Source organism: Hyperolius riggenbachi, chromosome 11, assembly GCF_040937935.1.
Source record: "Hyperolius riggenbachi isolate aHypRig1 chromosome 11, aHypRig1.pri, whole genome shotgun sequence".
NCBI lineage: Eukaryota > Metazoa > Chordata > Amphibia > Anura > Hyperoliidae > Hyperolius > Hyperolius riggenbachi.
The window spans coordinates 789,215-814,835 of NC_090656.1; the positions used below are offsets into that span (position 1 = coordinate 789,215).

A 25,621-nucleotide genomic window follows, 5' to 3' on the forward strand; every position below is an offset into this window, starting at 1 on the left:
CACACTTTATCAAAGATATCACACCTTATGAAAAGATATCACACCTTATGAAAAGATATCATTCCTTATCAAAGATATCACACCTTATCAAAGATATCACACCTTATGAAAAGTTATCACACCTCATCAAAGTTATCACACCTTATCAAATACAACACGCCTTATCAGAGTAGCATAGCGAGCGCTAGGAACCTGCAGGGGCTCAGGGCAGGACGAGTGCCATTGCCAATTAGCAGGGATACATTTGTAGCGCTCGCTATGTTACTCTGATAAGGCGTGTTAACTTTGATAAGGTGTGATACCTTTGATAAGGTGTGATATCTTTTCATAAGGTGTGATCTTTGATAAGGTGTGATATCTTTGATAAGGTGTGATATCTTTTCATAAGGTGTGATAACTTTGATAAGGTGTGATATCTTTGATAAGGTGTGATATCTTTTCATAAGGTGTGATATCTTTGATAAGGTGTGATATCTTTTCATAAGGTGTGATCTTTGATAAGGTGTGATATCTTTTCATAAGGTGTGATATCTTTGATAAGGTGTGATATCTTTTCATAAGGTGTGATCTTTGATAAGGTGTGATATCTTTGATAAGGTGTGATATCTTTTCATAAGGTGTGATATATTTGATAAGGTGTGATAACTTTGATAAGGTGTGATCTTTGAGTTATCACGGTTTAGTGAAGCAAGCCCCTAGACTCTTAAGGATAAGGGCCTGTTCACATTGGGCTCGATTCAGTAAACGGTGCTAACCCAGTTAGCAGGCCTAAAGGCTTTGGGCGTGCTAACTAGGGTGCTAAGTAGTTAGCACATACAAACTACTTAGCACCGTAGTTAGCACATGCAAACTTCTTAGCACCGTAGTTAGGACATGCAAACTACTACTTAGCACCGTGCTAACTAGGATGCTAAGCTCCATGGTTAGATACCCCTGTTCTTGCTAATTATGATCTTGTAAAAGATAGAATATTTGGAAATGTAAATTCAATCTGAGCTCTATATATTATGTGACGATCATTATATTATTGGTAACAATACCTCTCATCTTTCACAGTGATAATTGATGCTGAAGCTACTGTTGGAAAAGTTAGGAGGCGTACTGCTACACTGCATATTCTGTCATATGTTCCTTTTCTTTGTTGAATAAACACTGATTTTTTAAAAAAAACTAGGGTGCTAAGTAGTTTACATGTGCTAACTGCGGTGCTAAGTAGTTTACATGTGCTAACTACTTAGCACGTGCAAAGCATGTTAGCACATGCAAAGTGGCTTTTCACTGGCGTGCTAACACTTAGCACCCTTTTCTGAATCAAGCCCATTGTCTGCAGTGCACAATGCATAACCTGGCCATAGTGGTGCACCAACGAAGGTCAAGCTAGCCTGAAACAGCTGTCTGCAAGGTAAATGATATGGCTCTGGAAAAAGGCACACTATACACCAGCAGCTTTCGGTGTGTCTCTGACTTTATAGGGACATCAAGGAATGATTTGCATATTCATTTCCTGAGCGAAAGTGATGCACCGTGTGAGTACTGCTTGCATAAAGCAAAATAATTACAAATATTTTAAGAGGGCAAATTGTATTTAGCATTTGCAGACTTTGGAACAGCATGATGGCAATAATGAGAATTTCAGCTTCAGCTTTCAGATATATCATCTCTCAGGGTCCTTTTCCACTAACAATCACAAATCACAAAATGTTTCATGAATCTTGTTATGTGATTGCAATTTTGCACTTGCATTGCATTATTACTCTTAAAATCGCACCAGAAAGAGATTGGAGTTAGCAAATCGCGAGTGTTTTGTGATTGCAATTTGCAAATTGATCTTAGCGGGGAACAGCCCTTATGCTGCAAGTAAATACTCAGCTATATATTCCCCCCCCCTCCAGGGCCCCCAGGGCTGGTTCAAGTAACAATTGGGCCCTAGGGCAAAATTAACCTGGGGGCCCCCCAACAGACACCCCCCGAACCAAAAAGCGTCATTAGAGGCCCTATGTTGCAGCCAAATTTCCCTCCTGGGCCCCTGAGCTGGCTGCTGACCCTCCTCCAATCACCTTCCAACTTAACAGACTCTGCAGAGTCCCTGGGGAGCAACAGTTAAGATGGGGAGGGACAACTTGGGGGCCCCTACAGGCTCTGGAGCCCTGGGGCAATTGCCCATGTTTTCCTATGGTAGCTCTGGCCCTGGGGGCCCCATAGCAGTTACATGGGCTCTCATGCCTATGATTATTCCAAAAACAGGTATTATTTCACATAACCCTAATAATTATGCCCATCATTTTTACAATAATCCCTCCTTATTTCATGCTATAAAGGATAATACGTGGTTTCCCGCTGTCTTTCAGCTGCAGAACAATAAAGGAATTGCGAGAGAAGAGCTCCGCTATCTCTGGGGCATCGTGAACGAGAGTATCCTGCTGTCCATAAAGCAGGTGCTGCGGGAAAACCACCCCACCTGGAAGTACATCGAAGAGCTGCAAACCATCTTCCTGAAGCTGCTGGAAGGTGATCATCAGGTATCCCGAGCGATGGGGGCTTGTCAAGCGTATATATGCCAGAAGGGCGGCCGGAAATCTGGGCGCCGGAAATAGCCGCAAGCAGAATCTCCGTAAATTTACAGCTGTTCTATTTTGCAGGGCTAATTCCGATAACTAAACTATCAGCAGTGGCGTACCTAGGGCATTTGACACCCGGTGCCACGTCGGGTAATGCCAGGTATAGGTGCCCCCTATATAGGTAGTATAGTTGCCCCAGTATATGTAATAAAGTTGCCCCCAGTATAGGTAGCTAGCACAGTTGCCCCCAGTGAACATAGTTGCCCCAATATAGCTGCCCCCAGTATAGCTAGTATAGTTGCCCCCAGGATAGGCAACATAGCTGCTGCCCCCAATGTAGGAAGTATTGCTGCTGCCCCCAATGTAGGTAGTGTTGCTGCCCCATGTGTAGCTAGTAAAGTGGTCCCCAGTGTAGCTAGTGGCCCCCAGAATAGCTAGTATAGTAACCCTACGTATAGCTGCCCCCAGTGTAGGTAGTATAGTGGCCCCCAGTGTAGCTAGTATAGTGCCCCCCCTAGTGTAGGTAGTATAGTGGCCCCCCAGTATAGCTAGTACAGTGCACCCCCCCCCAGTATAGCTAGAAGGATGGGTGATAGGGACAGCGGCGGGGGGGGGGGGGACGGACAGATCCTCCCTCCCTCACCTGGGTCCCCTCCTTCTGCCTCTCTTCCCCGTCAAAATGACAGCGGGGGCAGTGGGCACCAGACAGGCAGGACGGGCAGGCAGAGAATACTCGCCTCACTTCCGCGTTCCACCAGCTGGAACGTTGCGTCGCCGTCACGTGCCTCTTCTGCGCCTCCAATACCATGACCAGCATTGGAGGCGCAGAAGAGGCACGTGACGGCGACGCAGCATTCCAGCTGGTGGAACGCGGAAGTGAAGTGAGTATTCTCTGCCTGCCCGTCCTGCCTGTTTGCTGCCCGCTGCCCCCGCTGTAATTTTGACGGGGAAGAGAGGCAGAAGGAGGGGACCCAGGTGAGGGAGGGGAGATCTGTCCCCCCGCCGCTGTCCCTGTCACCCCTCCTTCTAGCTCTGCTCTTCCCCTCCTGCACGGCAACAATGGGGGGTCGTGGCGACACTCCCCTGGCTGTCAGTCACCCAGGGCGCCACGCCCCCCCCTGCGCCCAATGGTAGGAACGCCACTGACTATCAGTACATGTTACTGATATTCTGCTACAAAAAATGGGAAACCGAGAGCCCAATATAGTGTAATAGGTACTGGTATGGTATAGGAAGGGTGATAAAGAAAGTAAAATAATACTCACAAAGCAGGGGTACCTCCTAGGCAACCACTGTAGATGCAGGTGGGGAGATCAGACTGTCCCCACTCAGGATTAAGAAGTCGCTCTCTGCAGATCAGAAGAAAGGGGTATGGTCCCCCTCCACCAGGGGTGGGCACAGGTATTGTATACAGCAAACAGAGGCGCCTCTCTTCACTATATACAAGACACTCTGCTACAGCTAAACCTAATGCTATTCTCACACAGAGCCCTCCTTTTACCAATGCCTAACCACCCCCTCCCCCCATCCAGTGCCTAACCCTAACCACCCCCCTCCGATGCCTAACCCTAACCACTACACACCCTTCTCTGATGCCTAACCCTAACCCCCCCCCCCATCCAGTGCCTAACCCTAACCACTTCCCTCTGATGCCTAACCCTAACCACTACACACCCTTCTCTGATGCCTAACCCTAACCCCCCCCACCACCACCTCCAATGCCTAACCTTAAAAGACCACCATCAACACCTGACCTTAAAATACCACCCACCGCCTCCTAACCTTAAATCCTGCCCCACTCACCCACTGCGTGCAAACCCACTGCAGAAAACAAAAAATTATCAGGCACCCTGAAAGTTTAGGCTTCGCCATAGGCATGCATAGTCACTTCAAGAGACTCTGAAGCGAGAATAAATCTCGCTTCAGAGCTCATAGCTAGCAGGGGCATGTGTGCCACTGCTAAACCGCCGCTATCGCGCGGCTAAACGGGGGTCCCTTCACCCCCCGAAATCCCCTCCGTGCAGCCGGGGATCACTTCCTGATTGAAGCAGGGCTAACCGCCGCAGCCCTGCCCCACGCGCGTCTGTCAGCGCGTATCTCCGCCTCTCCCCCGCCCCTCTCAGTCTTCCTTTACTGAGAGGGGCGGGGGAGAGGCGGCGATGCGCCGCTGATAGACGCGACTAGAGGCAGGGCTGCAGCCGTTAGCCCTGCCTCAACAGCAGCAAAATCTACGACCAATTTGGTTGTTGATTTTGCAAGGGGGGGTTTGGGGGTGAAGGGACCCCCGTTTAGCCGCGGGATAGCGTATGAGCTCTGAAGCGAGAATTATTCTCGCCTCAGTGTCTCTTTCATAGTAATTTATTTTACTGTTACAAAGACAAAGCAACTTAAAAAAATCTACAAATGAAATAAAACACTGCCCAATCCCTTGAAGGGTTTTCAGGCATTCTTGCAGCTCCTGTGTGGCCGGCCCTCCTGACCCAGACGTGTGCTACTGATTATAATTATACAGCTTCTGACCTGCTGTACGCTCTTCTTTGTAACACAGAAAATATACAGTGTAAAAGTTCTAATAAGCCATTCGCTAGTCCTCAGTGTGGCACTTCACCCAGTTTCAGTGCAGAGGAATCAGAAGCTCAGACTGTAGAACATCAGCTGCTGTGGAACTCTTTGGTCTCTAAGGCCTGCTGAATAAATGACCACATTGTCGTGGAATGGTATTTGAGTCATTTCTGTGGAAATAAATTGGATGTGAATTTGCTGAACTTTGGCTCGCTAACAACCATATGTCTCCTTCTGTCTCCCCCACAGGAAGAAGTGGAAAACACCGTTGTCAAGGAGATCTTGGAGAGGCGGGGCGAGCCGCTGGACAAAGCGAAAGCGAAAGCAGTCACCCCAAAGGCTTTGTTGGACAACTGCTTCAGAGTCCTGTATGCCTTGTACGGGGACGATTGTAGACTGTATAATGCCAGGTCAGATGTCGAGGACGCACTTTGTCCTAATGGAACAAGTCCAACTCTCTGATTATGAAAGAAGCCATCAGAGCTAATAGCACGAGTCTGGTACTTATGCTAAGAGTAGGGGGAGCTGGACAGATGTCACTGATGAATAATCCTACTTTCCCAACTGAATGGGGGTTGGCAGGAAGGGCAGTGCCCACAGCTGACCACACTAACCTTTCTATGTCCTTGCCTCCATCTAAGGCATAACACGAGGGGTGGGGTCCCGTACCATAGCCATCACCCTCCCCCCGCACCTCCTGCATAACACGAGGGGGTGGGGTCCTTTACCTCCTGCATAACACCAGGGGGTGGGGTCCCGTACCTCCTGCATAACATGAGGGGGTGGGGTCCCGTACCTTAGCCATCACCCGCCCCCCCGCACCTCCTGCATAACACGAGGGGGCGGGGTCCCTTACCTCCTGCATAACACGAGGGAGTGGGGTCCCATACCTCCTGCATAACATGAGGGGGTGGGGTCCCGTACCTTAGCCATCACCCGCCCCCCCGCACCTCCTGCATAACACGAGGGGGCGGGGTCCCTTACCTCCTGCATAACACGAGGGGGCGGGGTCCCTTACCTCCTGCATAACACGAGGGGGCGGGGTCCCTTACCTCTTGCATAACATGAGGGGGTGGGGTCCCGTACCTCCTGCATAACATGAGGGGGTGGGGTCCCGTACCTCCTGCATAACACGAGGGGGTGGGGTCCCGTACCTTAGCCATCACCCGCCCCCGCACCTTCTGCTTAGATGAAATGTATAGTGTTTCTTTTTTAACATTTTTTTAAAGGTGAGGGTTCTAACTTTACACGGGTTTAATTCATACAAACTTTAAATAACCATTTGTTTAAATTGCACAAGTTTAAAAAAGAAAAAGAAAACAAAAAGGATCAGGAGGTCGGTTGTGGAGGCCGAAATGTGGGGAGACGCAATCATGCAAATGGGGTGAAGGGATTGTTTTTTTGCACTTACACGGCTTTGCTCTGTTTGCAGAGATTTGGTGAGATTTGGTACCTGTAAAGGCTCGCTGAGATTTGGTAATATGCAGAGATTCACTGAGATTTGGTAATATGCAGAGATTCACTGAGATTTGGTTCTCTGCAGAAAGCCACCAAGATTTGAACCTTTGCAAATTTTTGAGATTTGGTAGTCTATAAAGAGTCATTCAGATTTGGAAATCTACAGAGAGCCACAGAGATTTGGTACTCTACAGAGATTCTCAAAGATTTGGAATTTTAGAGAGATTCATCGAGATATGGTACTGTACAGAGGTGCTAAATTCACTGCACATTGATTGCTGTGTTTGTTGTCCCCGTTTTATTGCCTGAAGAAGTGAGTCTGTTCCCACGAAACGCGTTGCAGATTTTGGGGTACTATTGAATAAATGTATTTGTTTGATTTGATGACAGACCTTTGGTGTCTAATTATTGAGGGGAAGTCCATCACTTTCCCTCCCGGCAATTTTTAACAATTTTATATTAATTTTATTCTGCTGGCGCCTCTGATCACCTACCAGTGTACAGAGAGTCCCTTGGATTTGGATTCTGTGGTCTACAATAAGTCATTGAGATTAGGAAGTTTAGAGATTCTCTCAGATGTGTTAGTCTACAGAGATTCAGAGGTCTGCGGCGATTCACTGAGATTTATTGGTCTGCAGAGGTTCACTGAGATTTATTGGTCTGCAGAGGTTCACTGAGATTTATTGGTCTGCAGAGGTTCACTGAGATTTATTGGTCTGCAGAGGTTCACTGAGATTTATTGGTCTGCAGAGGTTCACTGAGATTTGAGCCTATACTACACAGATTCCCTTAATTTTAGACTATAAAAAGAATCACTGAAATGTCGTTACTCTACATAGAGTCACTGATGTTTGGTACTTTACAGAGAGCTGGTTAGGTTTTTGTTTTCTACAGAGAGTGGCTGAGACTTGGTACTCTATATAGACTTGACCTGAGCTTTGGATCTGCATTTGTAGGACATTACAGGACAGCCCAATGTCATCTGCACTTTGATCAGTGTTGGGAAACGCAGCTGAATTGGAATGAGCAGGCCTTTCCATTCACTGGAATATAATTATGAATCTCAAGGAAATCCATTATTTAAAGTTTATGTCCACACAAGTAGGAAACCTTTCTTTATGTACCTTGATATGTCTCTAATCTACTGTATTGATAGATTATTGAGAGCCCCCTGTGTTCATACTTCTGTCATTAGCTTTGTATTTTTGCTCCGTGTGTCGTACACTTTGCAGCTGTTATTGGGTGTGGCTGCGCATGCGCTGTGAGCAGACATTTAGGGAAACAGTAAATTCGGGCGCCTGAGGCTAGTGGACAAATCGGGCGCCGCCATTCACTTCTATAATAAATATCGTTTAATGGGCGCCCGGTAGGAAAAAAGGGCGCCGGAGAAAACTAACGTTTTAAAAGCGGCGCCCGGAGACTTAATGTTTTATTACTGTTTCTCATGATTACACATTATTTAATGATTTATACATGTTTAAATATTATTTTTAAACGAAAACCAGTACAATATTTTTTCCAAACATTATTTTTAAACGAAAAACATTACTTTTTTTTTTTTTTAACATTATTTTTAAACGAAAAAAATAACAGGGGGGTCTTAGGTTTAGGCACCAACAGGGGGGTCTTAGGTTTAGGCACCAACAGGGGGGTCTTAGGTTTAGGCACCAACAGGGGGTCTTAGGTTTAGGCACCAACAGGGGGTCTTAGGTTTAGGCACCAAAAGGGGGGTCTTAGGTTTAGGCACCAACAGGGGGGTCTTAGGTTTAGGCACCAACAGGGGGTCTTAGGTTTAGGCACCAACAGGGGGGTCTTAGGTTTAGGCACCAACAGGGGGGTCTTAGGTTTAGGCACCAACAGGGGGGTCTTAGGTTTAGGCACTAACAGGGGGGTCTTAGGTTTAGGCACTAACAGGGGGGTCTAGGGGTTAGGGGTAGGTACAGGGAGGGTTACTTAGGCACCAACAGGGGGGGTCTTAGGTTTAGGCATCAACAGGGGGGTCTAGGGGTTAGGGGTAGGTACAGGGAGGGTTACTTAGTAATTTTTTTTTAAACGTTATTATGCGTTTCATTATTTAAACGAAAGATTAACGTTTTTACAATTGCCGATTTAATACACATTATTTAATGATTTATAACGTTTAAAAACATTACTTTTAAACGAAATACATTTTTAAACGTAATCCATGTTTATCGTTAAAAACCCGGCGCCCTTTTTTCCCATCGCCCCTTTTTAACGTACGCGACATTTAGGACACTGAATACTCTACAGAGGTGATCAGCTTAGCGGCTGTTATTGGGTGTAGATGCGCATGCGCTGTGAGCAGACATTTAGGACACTGAATACTCTACAGAGGTGATCAGCTTAGTGGCTGTTATTGGGTGTGGCTGCACATGCGCTGTGAGCAGACATTTAGGATACTGAAAGCTCTACAGAGGTGATCAGCTTAGCGGCTGTTATTGGGTATGGCTGCGCATGCGCTGTGAGCAGACATTTAGGATACTGAATACTGTACAGAGGTGATCAGCTTAGCGGCTGTTATTGGGTGTGGCTGCGCATGCGCTGTGAGCAGACATTTAGGACACTGAATACTCTACAGAGGTGATCAGCTTAGTGGCTGTTATTGGGTGTGGCTGCACATGCGCTGTGAGCAGACATTTAGGATACTGAAAGCTCTACAGAGGTGATCAGCTTAGCGGCTGTTATTGGGTATGGCTGCGCATGTGCTGTGAGCAGACATTTAGGATACTGAATACTGTACAGAGGTGATCAGCTTAGCGGCTGTTATTGGGTGTGGCTGCGCATGCGCTGTGAGCAGACATTTAGGATACTGAATACTCTACAGAGGTGATCAGCTTAGCGGCTGTTATTGGGTGTGGCTGCGCATGCGCTGTGAGCAGACATTTAGGATAATGAAAGCTCTACAGAGGTGATCAGCTTAGCGGCTGTTATTGGGTGTGGCTGCACATGAGCTGTGAGCAGACATTTAGGACACTGAATACTCTACAGAGGTGATCAGCTGAGCGGCTGTTATTGGATGTGGCTGCGCATGCGCTGTGAGCAGACATTTAGGACACTGAATACTCCACAGAGGTGATCAGCTTAGCGGCTGTTATTGGATGTGGCTGCGCATGCGCTGTGAGCAGACATTTAGGATACTGAATACTCTACAGAGGTGATCAGCTTAGCGGCTGTTATTGGGTGTGGCTGCGCATGTGCTGTGAGCAGACATTTGGGATACTGAATACTCTACAGAGGTGATCAGCTTAGCGGCTGTTATTGCGTGTGGCTGCGCATGCGCTGTGAGCAGACATTTGGGATACTGAATACTCTACAGAGGTGATCAGCTTAGCTGGTTGCCGTTTGAGCTGGAGAGGTAAACTTAATTGTAATTTTGGCCTGTGGCAGTTGTTTGTTGTTGTACGTCCCTGTCAGCACATGCTGTATATTTTGTGTATGGCCTGTGGTAGATGTTTGTTGTTGTACGTCCCTATCAGCACATGCTGTATATTTTGTGTATGGCCTGTGGTAGATGTTTGTTGTTGTGCGTCCCTGTCAGCACATGCTGTATAGTTTGTGTATGGCCTGTGGTGGATGTTTGTTGTTGTACGTCCCTATCAGCACATGCTGTATGTTTTGTGTATGGCCTGTGGTGGATGTTTGTTGTTGTACGTCCCTGTCAGCACACGCTGTATATTTTGTGTATGGCCTGTGGTAGATGTTTGTTGTTGTACGTCCCTATCAGCACATGCTGTATATTTTGTGTATGGCCTGTGGTAGATGTTTGTTGTTGTACGTCCCTATCAGCACATGCTGTATATTTTGTGTATGGCCTGTGGTAGATGTTTGTTGTTGTACGTCCCTGTCAGCACACGCTGTATATTTCATGTGTTGCATGTGGCGGTTGTATGTTGTACGTCCCTATCAGCACATGCTGTATATTTTGTTTGGTGCATGTGGCCTGTGGCGGTTGTTTGTTGTTGTACGTCCCTGTCAGCACATGCTGTATATTTTGTGTATGGCCTGTGGCGGTTGTTTGTTGTTGTACGTCCCTGTCAGCACATGCTGTATATTTTGTGTATGGCCTGTGGCGGTTGTTTGTTGTTGTACATCCCTGTCAGCACATGCTGTATATTTTGTGTATGGCCTGTGGCAGTTGTTTGTTGTTGTACGTCCCTGTCAGCACATGCTGTATATTTTGTGTATGGCCTGTGGCAGTTGTTTGTTGTTGTACATCCCTGTCAGCACATGCTGTATATTTTGTGTATGGCCTGTGGTGGATGTTTGTTGTTGTGCGTCCCTATCAGCACATGCTGTATATTTTGTGTATGGCCTGTGGTAGATGTTTGTTGTTGTACGTCCCTATCAGCACATGCTGTATATTTTGTGTATGGCCTGTGGTAGATGTTTGTTGTTGTACGTCCCTATCAGCACATGCTGTATAGTTTGTGTATGGCCTGTGGTGGATGTTTGTTGTTGTACGTCCCTATCAGCACATGCTGTATATTTTGTGTATGGCCTGTGGCGGTTGTTTGTTGTTGTACGTCCCTGTCAGCACATGCTGTATATTTTGTGTATGGCCTGTGGTGGTTGTTTGTTGTTGTACGTCCCTATCAGCACATGCTGTATATTTTGTGTATGGCCTGTGGTGGATGTTTGTTGTTGTACGTCCCTATCAGCACATGCTGTATAGTTTGTGTATGGCCTGTGGTAGATGTTTGTTGTTGTACGTCCCTGTCAGCACATGCTGTATATTTTGTGTATGGCCTGTGGCGGTTGTTTGTTGTTGTACGTCCCTATCAGCACATGCTGTATATTTTGTGTATGGCCTGTGGTGGATGTTTGTTGTTGTACGTCCCTATCAGCACATGCTGTATATTTTGTGTATGGCCTGTGGTAGATGTTTGTTGTTGTACGTCCCTATCAGCACATGCTGTATAGTTTGTGTATGGCCTGTGGTGGATGTTTGTTGTTGTACGTCCCTATCAGCACATGCTGTATATTTTGTGTATGGCCTGTGGCGGTTGTTTGTTGTTGTACGTCCCTGTCAGCACATGCTGTATATTTTGTGTATGGCCTGTGGTGGATGTTTGTTGTTGTACGTCCCTGTCAGCACATGCTGTATAGTTTGTGTATGGCCTGTGGTGGATGTTTGTTGTTGTACGTCCCTGTCAGCACATGCTGTATAGTTTGTGTATGGCCTGTGGTAGATGTTTGTTGTTGTACGTCCCTATCAGCACATGCTGTATATTTTGTGTATGGCCTGTGGCGGTTGTTTGTTGTTGTACGTCCCTGTCAGCACATGCTGTATATTTTGTGTATGGCCTGTGGTGGATGTTTGTTGTTGTACGTCCCTGTCAGCACATGCTGTATAGTTTGTGTATGGCCTGTGGTGGATGTTTGTTGTTGTACGTCCTGTCAGCACATGCTGTATATTTTGTGTATGGCCTGTGGCGGATGTTTGTTGTTGTGCGTCCCTATCAGCACATGCTGTATATTTTGTGTATGGCCTGTGGCGGTTGTTTGTTGTTGTACGTCCTGTCAGCACATGCTGTATATTTTGTGTATGGCCTGTGGTAGATGTTTGTTGTTGTGCGTCCCTATCAGCACATGCTGTATATTTTGTGTATGGCCTGTGGCTGTTGTTTGTTGTTGTACGTCCCTGTCAGCACACGCTGTATATTTTGTGTATGGCCTGTGGCTGTTGTTTGTTGTTGTACGTCCTGTCAGCACATGCTGTATATTTTGTTTGGTGCATGTGGCCTGTGGCTGTTGTTTGTTGTTGTACGTCCCTGTCAGCACATGCTGTATATTTTGTGTATGGCCTGTGGTGGATGTTTGTTGTTGTGCGTCCCTATCAGCACATGCTGCATATTTTGTGTATGGCCTGTGGCGGTTGTTTGTTGTTGTACGTCCCTGTCAGCACACGCTGTATATTTTGTGTATGGCCTGTGGCGGTTGTTTGTTGTTGTACGTCCTGTCAGCACATGCTGTATATTTTGTGTATGGCCTGTGGCGGTTGTTTGTTGTTGTACGTCCCTGTCAGCACATGCTGTATATTTTGTGTATGGCCTGTGGTGGATGTTTGTTGTTGTACGTCCCTGTCAGCACACGCTGTATATTTTGTGTATGGCCTGTGGCGGTTGTTTGTTGTTGTACGTCCCTGTCAGCACATGCTGTATATTTTGTGTATGGCCTGTGGTGGATGTTTGTTGTTGTGCGTCCCTATCAGCACATGCTGTATATTTTGTGTATGGCCTGTGGCGGTTGTTTGTTGTTGTACGTCCCTGTCAGCACATGCTGTATATTTTGTTTGGTGCATGTGGCCTGTGGCGGTTGTTTGTTGTTGTACGTCCCTGTCAGCACATGCTGTATATTTTGTGTATGGCCTGTGGTGGATGTTTGTTGTTGTACGTCCCTGTCAGCACATGCTGTATAGTTTGTGTATGGCCTGTGGTGGATGTTTGTTGTTGTACGTCCTGTCAGCACATGCTGTATATTTTGTGTATGGCCTGTGGCGGATGTTTGTTGTTGTGCGTCCCTATCAGCACATGCTGTATATTTTGTGTATGGCCTGTGGCGGTTGTTTGTTGTTGTACGTCCTGTCAGCACATGCTGTATATTTTGTGTATGGCCTGTGGTAGATGTTTGTTGTTGTGCGTCCCTATCAGCACATGCTGTATATTTTGTGTATGGCCTGTGGCTGTTGTTTGTTGTTGTACGTCCCTGTCAGCACACGCTGTATATTTTGTGTATGGCCTGTGGCTGTTGTTTGTTGTTGTACGTCCTGTCAGCACATGCTGTATATTTTGTTTGGTGCATGTGGCCTGTGGCTGTTGTTTGTTGTTGTACGTCCCTGTCAGCACATGCTGTATATTTTGTGTATGGCCTGTGGTGGATGTTTGTTGTTGTGCGTCCCTATCAGCACATGCTGCATATTTTGTGTATGGCCTGTGGCGGTTGTTTGTTGTTGTACGTCCCTGTCAGCACACGCTGTATATTTTGTGTATGGCCTGTGGCGGTTGTTTGTTGTTGTACGTCCTGTCAGCACATGCTGTATATTTTGTGTATGGCCTGTGGCGGTTGTTTGTTGTTGTACGTCCCTGTCAGCACATGCTGTATATTTTGTGTATGGCCTGTGGTGGATGTTTGTTGTTGTACGTCCCTGTCAGCACACGCTGTATATTTTGTGTATGGCCTGTGGCGGTTGTTTGTTGTTGTACGTCCCTGTCAGCACATGCTGTATATTTTGTGTATGGCCTGTGGTGGATGTTTGTTGTTGTGCGTCCCTATCAGCACATGCTGTATATTTTGTGTATGGCCTGTGGCGGTTGTTTGTTGTTGTACGTCCCTGTCAGCACATGCTGTATATTTTGTTTGGTGCATGTGGCCTGTGGCGGTTGTTTGTTGTTGTACGTCCTGTCAGCACACGCTGTATATTTCATGTGTTGCATGTGGCGGTTGTATGTTGTACGTCCCTGTCAGCACACGCTGTATATTTCATGTGTTGCATGTGGCGGTTGTATGTTGTACGTCCTGTCAGCACACGCTGTATATTTTGTGTATGGCCTGTGGCGGTTGTTTGTTGTTGTGCGTCACTGTCAGCACACGCTGTATATTTCATGTGTTGCATGTGGCGGTTGTATGTTGTACGTCCCTGTCAGCACACGCTGTATATTTCATGTGTTGCATGTGGCGGTTGTATGTTGTACGTCCTGTCAGCACACGCTGTATATTTCATGTGTTGCATGTGGCGGTTGTATGTTGTACGTCCTGTCAGCACACGCTGTATATTTTGTTTGGTGCATGTGGCCTGTGGCGGTTGTTTGTTGTTGTACGTCCCTGTCAGCACACGCTGTATATTTCATGTGTTGCATGTGGCGGTTGTATGTTGTACGTCCTGTCAGCACATGCTGTATATTTTGTGTATGGCCTGTGGCGGTTGTTTGTTGTTGTACATCCTGTCAGCACATGCTGTATATTTCATGTGTTGCATGTGGCGGTTGTATGTTGTACGTCCTGTCAGCACACGCTGTATATTTCATGTGTTGCATGTGGCGGTTGTATGTTGTACGTCCTGTCAGCACACGCTGTATATTTTGTTTGGTGCATGCACATCTGCCTCACACATTTCTCTGTGTCTTTCATTTGCATGACAGCATGAGCTTGCCAATGAGGGCTGCCCGCAACTGCTTGACCAGAGTTGGACAGATAAGAATCCCGTAGGTGAGGCCAGCAGCTTGTCCATCCAACACATTGGGTGCCCAGGTGTAGCATGCCACACGGCGGACTTGCCATAACACTACTCTCTGCGTATAACAAATGGCACTATACAAAGGTCTCTGGAGTGTATCATGTAAATGTGGTTATTTCTGTAGTTTAGATGTATATGTTTATTTGTATGGAACTGTAAAGTTTTATTCTAAAATTTTTTTATCATTATTTAAAAAAAAAAAAAAAAAAGGGCTACAAGAAATTGTGTTGCCTTAAAAGATCCAGACCCACTGTATCTGTAGTTCTCATCATTCTATTTAGACACTACAAGCAAATAGTTATATCTAAAATCTAGGGGCGTAACTTAAATAGGCCGGGCCCCCCAGCAAGGACCAGGGTGTCTTGTGTGCCGCCCCTGACACTCCCCCATGCCACCGTGCAGCCTATCAGTGCGTGGCTCCTGTCACATGACAGAAATCAGAAGGTGCAAGGAGATAGGCTGCACGGCGGCTACACAGAGGAGATAGGAGGACCTGTCCTGCCGCTGAGATGAGGTAAAGCATGAAGCTTCTGCCACTACTCTGCACCCCAGGACAGGGCCCCATTAGGCCCCAGCCCCCCCCCCAGTCACGGGGGCTACTGTTACCCCCCCAACCATCTGTAGATATTTTATTGATAAGGCGCAATAACATGTCCTATAGATAAACTCAGGAGAAATGTTTATTTAATCAGGATTAGTGAGTATTTTGCCCATACATGACTTGACTTGGCCAATCGACCATCCAATTCAATAAGTAAAATGGAATCGGGTGAAAATCAGTGCTGCCAAGAGCACACCTGGTCCACAATGATCTACATCAGGCTGAAAATGGTCGCATGTAATCTGGTGCCGACATGCTCGATCAGGTGCGGTAACAGCGTGCAATATCGGGATGAGCGAGGAACGTGACAGAACCCCCGCTGCTGTCCCTCGGTGCCCCTGCAGTTATACTTTACCTGTTCGTTGTCCATGCTGAGTGGTTTCCACATTCAGGCCCCATGTGACTACCAGCGTAAAATATGTGACATCACACACGCACCCCACGTGCTATAATGATGGCAACCACATGGGGGCGCAAGTGTGGGAGTATGAGGACATGCAAAGACAGCGGCAGATGAAGTATAATTACACAGACAGCGGTGGGGACAGCAGCCGGGGTGGCATGGCGGCGTCACAAGGCTGATTCCCGGCGATTCATGCTGAAATCGATCAGGAATCAGCCTGTGGTTTATGGCGTCTCTTGGTGGATCGGCCGCCAGCGCTCTATGGCTACCTGTACTCCTATAAGGCGTGGCCACTACTGACTGTAGAAGTGTTTAGCCTGAGAAAAGAATGAAGCTACTAGGTACACACGTTAGATGTCAGGCAGGGGCGTGGCTAGGATCCTGAGACATCCGGGGCACTTTTGGGCACTGCAGCTGGAAAATGGGTGTGGCCATGCACCAGAATGTGGGTGTGGTCATGGGTGGAGCAACATTTACAAGAATGTAACAGCAGTCTTAGTAGGCCTACCCAGCAGAATGTTGGATGAAGCCCCCTCTCTGTTAACACAAGAAAAAAAAAAACTAAAATGCAGCATATCACATAAGTAGGCAGTGATATTTAAACATTACTAGGCAGAGTTACCTGACTTCTGTGCTGGCTGGGCGGGCTTTCTGCTGGGTGGGCTTTCTGCTGGGCGGGCTGCCTGCCGCCAGGTTATCTGGCCGTTCTCCCCAATAGCATTCCCTGACTGTCTAATGGAATCCCTTACCATGTTCCCATGGGTCTGACATTCAGGCACCACAACTCCAAGCATGCCCCCCATAGAAGAACCACAACTCCCCGCATGCCCCGATAAAGGCACCACAGCACCCAGCAAGCCCACATAGAGGTACCACAGCACCCAGCATACCCCCGATTGATGCACCACAGCTCCCAGCATGCCCGCCATTGAGGCACCACAGCTGACTCCGCCTGGGGGGACATCCAGGGCACATGCCACTGATTTTTGGGGCTAGCCACGCCTGTATGTAGCATGAGGACGGGGCTAGGGTTGGAACATGGATGAATTATAGCAGTTGTGTTGCAGCTACAAGTCTCTAGCAACGGTTTGTTTTAGCTTCAAATTCAAACTGAACGGCCATTTTTTAAAATAACATTATATCACAAAAACATGTCGCTTCCAGGGGCAGCTCGAACGCTAACCAAAATCGGGACGCGAACGCCGCGTTCGGGTAAAAGTGCGCAAAAGCTTGGTGTAAACGCTCCCATTCACTTGAATGGGAGCGTTTACCACGACATTCCGAACGCTTGCGGTAAACGCTCCGCAAGCGTCCGTCTGAACCAGCCCTTATTTACACACTGCGCTGCTGTAGCTGAATGCTTTCATGCTGTATCTCCTGCATTCAGAGTATTGCAGCCAGTGAGGACTGTCTCTGTATGCTGGATGTGCCGGTAATGACCCCGATCTCTGCATGGCGCAGTCCTCTATAGTAATGCCCACAGATAAAACTGTTCTCTGTAAATGTCATATTCTTCTTATAAGCAGGGCCGGCGCTACCATAGAGGCAAAGGAGGCAGCTGCCCCAGGGCCCCAGAGCTTGTAGGGGCCCCCAGTGGCTAAAAGAGGAAAAAAAAATTTCAAATCGACCTTATAGTTTTTGAGAAAATCGATTTTAAAGTTTCAAAGGGAAAAAAAATACATATTTAAAAACCCGCCGACTTTAATGGTTAATAGCAAATCCACCTTAAATGCTAGAAACCCTAAATTTGCAGGATATGTTAAGAAGATCATTGGGAATAAGAGGAAAAAACAATTTTTCAAAAAGACAGTATCGTTTTTAAGAAAATCGATTTTAAAGTTCTGAAGGAAAAAAGTATACTTGTAAATGCGGTAAATGTCACTTTTAGTAGCAAACCTAACGGTAGTGTAATTTTACATGTATCAAACGAAAGCGCAATACATTTCCTGACGGGGTTTCCAGGGGGTCCATACGCAGCCGCAGCGCTTTGGCCAGGGATCGCTATACAGCCGCAATATGGCCAATTTTTTTTTATGTTTAGAGTATGGGAATTTTTTTAAAAAAAAATTATGTGGGGTCCCCCCTCCTGAAACTTTTTAACCCCTTGTCCCCCATGCAGGCTGGGATAGCCAGAATGTGGAGCTCCGACCGATTGGGACTTCAAACCCTGACTATACCAGCTGCAAAAAAGGTCCCCTAATGCCGATTTTTGCTCCGGGGTATCTGTTCGGGGGGGGGGGCAGGTTTATTTTGCCCTGGGGCCCCATTGTTGCTTAAACCGGCCCTGCACATAAGTTATGAAAAGATTTAAAAAAAAGCCTTTGTATTGCTATGTGCTTGTAACTACTGGTACTAGAAATGTATGTGACTCAGTTGACTTAGATAGCTGTCCTTTAAGTTGGAATACAGAGTTTCCCAAAATCCCTAATTGTAACATCTCTGCTCATAACATCTGCAGTGCCGTCTGTTGCCTCTTGCTCTGTGTGAGTTGATCCTGCAGTGTTGCTCTTATCCCATGTAAGAGAAAAGGGGCACCGAGAGCCCAATATAGTGTAGTATGTAAAATGATTGGGTATATTCAAAGTAAGTACACAATATACTCACAAACCAGGGTCTCCATATAGGCAGCCACTGTATAGGCAGGTGGGGAGATCAGACCTGACCCCACTCAGGATTAAGAAGTCGCTCTCTGTAGATCAGAAGATATAGGGTATAAACCCCTCCTCCACCCGGGGTGGACACAAGTATTGTAGAAGGAGAACAGAGGCGCCAACAGGATAAAATAAGCTAAAAACTTTAAAACTCTCAAGGGAGGAAGTGGTGGACTTACCTCCCCGAAGTAGACATGAAACTGGCGATTTTCAAACACATACATTTATTTCAATACTCCAAAAATACAAAGCAACGCGTTTCACAGGCATATTCCTGCTTCCTCGGGGAATAACAGGGAGGAGTACAGAACAGTGCAGTCTCTAGATAACGCTCAGCGCCTCTGTCTGCTATTATCCCATTGGGGATGTACAAGGAAGGCCTAGTATTCCAGTTGCTGCTGACCCGAGTGTCCCACCCTGGTGTGCTCTTTGTGTGTGCAATACTCGCAGAATCGTGTTTGTAAATCATTCTAGGCCATTTTTACATAAAGTGACATTTCGGACTCAGGACACACACAGGTAACGGGTAAGAAGCGGTCTGAGTTGGAATTAGCACCATAATAATTCTTACTGATGTTTATAGGGAGGCAGAGAAGCACCCAGAGTCCCTTCAGTTGCCCCTTCCCCATGTTGTCCTAAATAAAAAGAGTTTGGGTAACAGTTAAAGCCTACGACCATGCGGGTGATTTTTCATTTTCAAAAATCTGTACAGTAGAGTCCTGGTTATCAGGAACTAACCAGCAGTCTCAACCGACCGGCACAGATCACCGGCAGAACTCACAGTGGTGAGGGCCAACTTCATAGGCTGTTTGTGGGCTCTGCTGTGGTTATAGTCTGGGCTCCCCCAAGGGTAATATACTTCCAATTACTGTATTTTACCATTGAATACACAGCTCATGGTGTGTATGTAGAGTGGGGTGTAGTACTGTATTAGTCAGGCCTATTTTTACAACGAGTCAACCAGAGAGCACACCTATCCGGCATAGCCGATTCCAGCCGGTGCTGGATAACCAAAACTCTACAGTAACTGAAAAGGAAACTCTATCCACAGAGGGCAATTGTTGAGGGATTCATGTTCAATGTATTGGAACAGCAGAAGTTATTGAGACTGAATTGTGGCCGAGTGAGATTGGATAAGAAAATGTAAACCACGCAACTATGCAAGACTAATTTATGTAAGGAGCACTTGGCCCAGGGGGTGAAAGTTTCATTCAATAAACTAAGTTGTAATTATTAATGATTAGTGAAATCTCAAGCTGTGGGAAGCAAAACATCACTGGTGGTAGATACACACTCACCGCCCCTCCATAGTAATCACGGAGTTAAATTCCTCTTAAGGCAATTATTAAGCTCTATAATTCTACACCTACACTGTTCTAGACTTACCACGGAGCTGTATAGTTATCTGTGTTTTTTCATCACTTGACGTTTACCTGATGTGATATTTATGCCTTAAAGAGTTAAATATTCAGCATTCAGCTATGCAAGTGACAGTTTCTCTCCACTGAGTTGGACTATAGTGTACCCCTCACTGGCAAGGAATTACAGCTATAAAGCTCTTAGCTGGAAGAGAACAGCTTCTGAGTGTAGGGGATAGATTTACATTTGAATGATGCATGCTGCATTCGCATCAGAACAGGTGGATTTCTAAAACAGACGCTGTAGCCCAGTGGAAATGTGCCCTGATTCAGCTTCACTGTTGGCCTTGCTAGTCAGGGTTGATATCATATATTTAGTATATGATGGAAGTATAGGGTCATTCTTGTCTCTTCCCAGAGCTTGCCTCGGCCTACTCCATTCAGTGCTGTCAGCCAACCGCAGAGCATCATTTCCAGCAAACTATTATTCTCCTTATTCCCCCACATCTAACAACTCCTCCCCTCAACCCAACCCCCTCCTACTCCCACAATGCCCTAGTAATACTTACCAACCACATCTATTTCTCATCCAAGTCCTATCAAGTCATCCTCCCTACATTATTGCCCCTCCCCCCCAGCTAATCACCATCCTAGTTTTAGCAATATCCACCCCCCCCCCCCAACCTGCGAACCCCCTAATAGTCTTCAGACTGTATGGCCTAGGACCCCCCCCCCCCCCCCACACACACACACACACACCTAAACCTCAATACTATCAACCCTCCATGCCTTAGGAATGCCAACCAATACCCAACCCCACCGCATGATAACTTGCCTCCTTGTAACGTAACCACGTAATGCCATTTTCCCTCTATGGCATATAAATCTCCCTACCAGCTCCTAACGCTAACCCCCAAATAAAGTGCCTAAATACTTATCGAATGAAGTTCAGCAATAAAATCTCAGACACCAAGACAACCTAACTTCTGCTACTTAGGGTTAGGGTTAGGTTGCCCAGCAGAAAACCTCATAGGGAACAGTTTTCCAATCACAGCACCTGCAGAGTAGTTATTGCTACACCCTATCTGAAGCCTAGCAGTTGTAGAGGTGCCATCCATCCAATCACATAAGCAGAATTTCTCTATGAGGTTTCCTGCTGGGTCCCCTAAACTAGACTAGTGCCAAAGCTACCCAGCACTGAAATGGAATGAGATGAGATTGCGGATAGTGTCATGTCGGTCCGCACGGCTCTAGCACCGAGGTAGTCTCAGCACAGTTGTGTTTGATGCCTGGTTACACCCAGAGACTCATTAAGCACCACAACTCCTGGTGATGGATCTGACTGCTTTGTTACCATGTCAGATAGACATCACACTGACTTTCTCTTGTGTAAGTAGTGAGCAGGAGGGACAGTCAATCAGATGCTAATGAGATCCAAAATGCTTGAAAATGTTGTGCCAATTGTAGCTTGAAAATGGGCCAATCCAAATCAGCAAGGAGTGCGTCTGAGTGGCTCAGTACCGGCTTGCATTCAGTTTGCATACAAGTTGGAGACATTTGCATCATCTTATTGGCAGCCTGTGGCAAGCAGTGTTCATTGTAAACCGCGACACAAAGGATTTGTACAAGACCTGTGAATGTAACATGACGTTTCCTTTTATAAAGAGTATGTATAAAATGTTTGTGACATATTTTTGTATAATAAAGCTATGTGTGTGTGCGAGACATTTTGTAACAATAAACATTTTTGATAACTATTGCTTTGTTTCTGTGCATCCTGTTCAATAAAAAGTAAACTCAACTTAAACTGATGAAAAGTATTGGTTCAATAAAATGATTGCAAAAATAAAACCTTAAAGGGCAACTGAAGTGAGAAGTATATGGAGGCTGCCATATTCATTTCCTTTAACCACTTTAGCATTTAGGGCGTAGCTCCTACGCCCATGAAAAAAAGGGGTGGCTACGTCCATGAAAAAACGGAGCTATTCGCAGGGCTGCAACCGCCGGGTTGTGCGGGCCGCCCATTAGCCCGGAGATCAATGAATAGGAACCCAGTGGCCAAATAGTAAAACTACACCTACATACATTTTTTTTTTTAATGATTAGACATTTTTACATTTCACATTAACTGTTTACCTCCCACACACCCAAAAATACTCAAATAATTTTCTTTATTAAAAAAAAATTACAATAAAACAAAACAAAACATAAATAGTTACCTAAGGGTCTGAACTTTTTTAATATGCATGTGAAGAGGTTATACTGCTAATATTTTTTTAATGATAAGCTTGTAAATAGTGATGGACTGAAAACTGAAAAAAATGCACCTTTATTTCCAAATAAAATATCGGCGTCATACATTGTGATAGGGACAAAATTTATATGGTGTAATTACCGAGACAAATGGGCAAATAAAATACATGGGTTTTAATCACGGTAGCATGTATTATTTTAAAGCTATAATGGCGAAAACTGACAAATAATGAATTTTTCAAAATTTTTTCTTAAGATTCCCGTTAAAATGCATTTAGAATAAAATAATTCTTAGCAAAATGTACCACGCACAGAAAGCCTTATTGGTGGTGGAAAAAACAAGATATAGATCATTTCATTGTGATTAGTAGTGATAAAGTTATTGGCGAATTAATGGGAGGTGAAAATTGCTCTGATGCATGAGGTGAAAAAACACTAAAGGCTGAAGTGGTTAAACAATACCAGTTGCCTGGCAGCCCTACTGATCTATTTGGCTGAAGAAGTGTCTGAATCACACCAGGAAAAAGCATGCAGCTAATCTTGTCAGATCTGACAATAATGTCAGAAACGCCTGATCTGCTACATGCTTTTTCAGGGGCTATGGCTACAAGTATTGGAGGCAGAGGATCAGCAGGGCTGCCAGGTAACTAGTATTGTATAAAAGCAAATAAATATGGCAGTCTCCATATCCCTCTCGATTGAGTTGTGCTTTAAAAGGACATCTATTGTAAAAAATGTAAAATACATATAAATGTAAGTTTTTCCCACAATAAAATGCACTATAAATGACTTTTTCCCAATGTCATTGTCCCTTACCATACGTAATGACAGATCTGTCAGGTTTTGGACTGGTACATCTCCTATTCCCTCAGTTATTTCTTTATTTACTGAGCGGCAGTTGCTAAGTGTAACTGAAAAAAATAGTGTGCAAACGAAGAGGCAAGCTGGCTGACATTTGTGTACAGATCCTTTCCAGGGATTGCTTTTCTGAAGAGTAAAGGCAATACTTAGACTCTCCCATGAGGAGTTAGACTAGTCTGAACTCTGTCAGCTTTTTACAACCTAATGTAAAATACATATACATTTTTTTTTTCTTCAACATTGAGCTTTATTGAGGTAATAAACAGGGTAATACATTCTCATTCCAAAATTTTTGGTACAAAGCTCAATATAACAACAACATTAAAAATAAACAGTAACATGCATATAAGCGAACAAACAGTATTGTGGAGATGCGCCATATAGCAGGTGTTATCAAGCAATCTGGACATACAATATGCTATGGCATCAGGTTGTAGGCAATTTATCAACGCTCATCATTATCACTCATTATCACTTGAATCTGTCCCAACACAAGAGACCACATCATGTGAGCTGTGTTCTTCTGGAGTTGATCCAGGTGGACCAAATAGCATTATATTTAGCAATTGTGCCCCTACGCTGCGCAACCGCCTTTCTTAGGGGTAGGACCAAGTTGACTGCCCTAATCCATTCACCACAGGAGGTAACATTAGCAGTGATCCAGTATTTAGTTAGTAGCTTGCGACCCAAATGCAGGACAGCTAATAGTAGGAGTTTTGCATATTTATCAGAGAGAGCATCTGGAAATATGCTTAATAAGCATAGTTGGGGGGTACATTCTACTGGACAGCCCATATGGTCATGCATAAATTTGATGATTTGTTGCCAATAGGTGTTAACATTAGGGCAGGACCACATCATATGAAAAAAGGTGCCCGGGGACATTATACATTTGGGGCAGTGTGGCGAGTAGCCCGTTCTGAATCTAGCAAGACGAACTGGGGTGAGATAGGCTCTATGCAATACATAAAGATACTGTAGACGGTCAGGTTTGTGAGGTGAGATTTGAGTGACCTTTTCTAAAGTTTCATCCCAGTCGTCATCAGAGATGTTGCCTACGTCAGCTTCCCAAAGCATTTTGCACTTGTGGGCTTTAAGTTGGGCAGAGGGTAGTATAAGGGAGTGATAAAATGCAGAGATGAGCTGTTTGGGGGAGGGGCCTAACAGTATTTTGAGAATGTCAGAGTTTTCAGGGGAGACAGGTATATCATCATATTGGGTGAATAAGGCGTGTTTAAGTTGTAAGTATTTATAAAATGCGGTGGTGGGTAGATTATAATCTGTGACCATTTGGGAAAATGATTTGATAGAATTATTTTGTATAATATTATGTAGGTATAGGACTCCCCTCTTGATCCAAAAATTATGGTCCTCAAGTTTCCCAAATTCCGGTAACCTGGCATTTTCCCACAGTGGGATTTGTGTAGTGGGACCGGTGACAGTCAAGAGTTTATGGGCGTATGACCATACTTTAATTATTTGTTGTAGTGTAATGGGTACTAATCGAAAGTGGGCTATGCCTCTCGTCCCCTTCAGTAGATTGTATAGAGGATCTGTGTAGGTGTATGGAAGACAGGAGAATAATAGTGCCTGTAGCATTGGTTTGCCCTCTCTCAGTCCATCATAAAGATGAGAAAGTTGAGCAGAGATATAGTAGATATAGCAGTTAGGAAGAGCAATGCCACCCACATCTTTTGGATTTTGAAGGGTTGAGAGGGCCAGCCTATGGCGTTGTCCAGACCATATAAATTGAGTAATTTGGGCGTTTAGTTTTGTGAAGACGTCAGGGGCTAGGTATATGGAAGAATGCCAGGTCACGTAGAGGATCTTGGGTAAGATTATCATTTTAAAAAGATTAGCTCTGCCCACTACACTAAGAGGTAACTTTTCCCATGCTCTAAGCTTGCCCGCAACTGTACCTAGTAGGGGTCCTAGGTTAAGTGTAGCAAATTCCAGCGGTGATCGTGCTATTATTATACCTAGATATGTAAATGAGCTAACCCACATAAGAGGGGATTGTAAGTGGCTCTCCAGGGGGGGAAAAATATCAACAGGTAGTAGCACAGACTTGGACCAGTTAACCTTAAGACCCGCAAATGTGCCAAACTCATCAATTGTGGACAAAGCAGCCTCCATTGACTCTCCAGGATCAGACAAGTATAACAACATGTTATCAGCATATAGGCTTATTTTTTCATGCAACTCCTCTTTAATCCAGCCTCGAATTCCAGGGTGGGAGCGTATTTTGGAAGCTAGCGGTTCCAGCGCTAAATCAAAAAGCAGGGGGGATAGAGGGCATCCCTGCCTGGTTCCACGTTGCAGAATAAAGGGGGGTGAGAGCCAGCCATTCACTTTGACCCTAGCTACTGGATTAGTATAAAGTACACGGACCCAGTTAAGGAATTTCGGCCCAAATCCCATTCTTCGTAGAGTGGCAAATAAAAAATCCCATTCAATTGTATCGAACACCTTAGCGGCATCAAGGGATAGCAACACACGTGTACCAATATTATCATGGGACACCTGTAAGTTGGCATATAGGCGTCGTAGATTAATGGCAGCAGAGCGACCCGGTATAAAGCCGGTTTGGTCCCTGTGTACTAATAGCGTGATTACTTTATTGAGCCTGCGGGCAAGTATTTTAGCTAAGATTTTAGTGTCC

General features: G+C 45.4%; 1 protein-coding gene across 1 annotated transcript in view; it reads left to right on the plus strand.

Moving 5' to 3' along the window:
* Nucleotides 1-20,528, plus strand: part of IL34 (interleukin 34) — a 125,271-nt gene extending 104,743 nt beyond the window's left edge. Inside the window, exons 5-7 of the mRNA XM_068259580.1 lie at nucleotides 2,349-2,519; nucleotides 5,370-5,530; nucleotides 14,738-20,528. Of these exons, the coding sequence (XP_068115681.1) occupies nucleotides 2,349-2,519; nucleotides 5,370-5,530; nucleotides 14,738-14,804 (399 nt within the window). The 3' untranslated portion in view covers nucleotides 14,805-20,528. The remainder of the gene's footprint in view (nucleotides 1-2,348; nucleotides 2,520-5,369; nucleotides 5,531-14,737) is intronic.
* The last annotated feature ends 5,093 nt before the right edge of the window (nucleotides 20,529-25,621 follow it).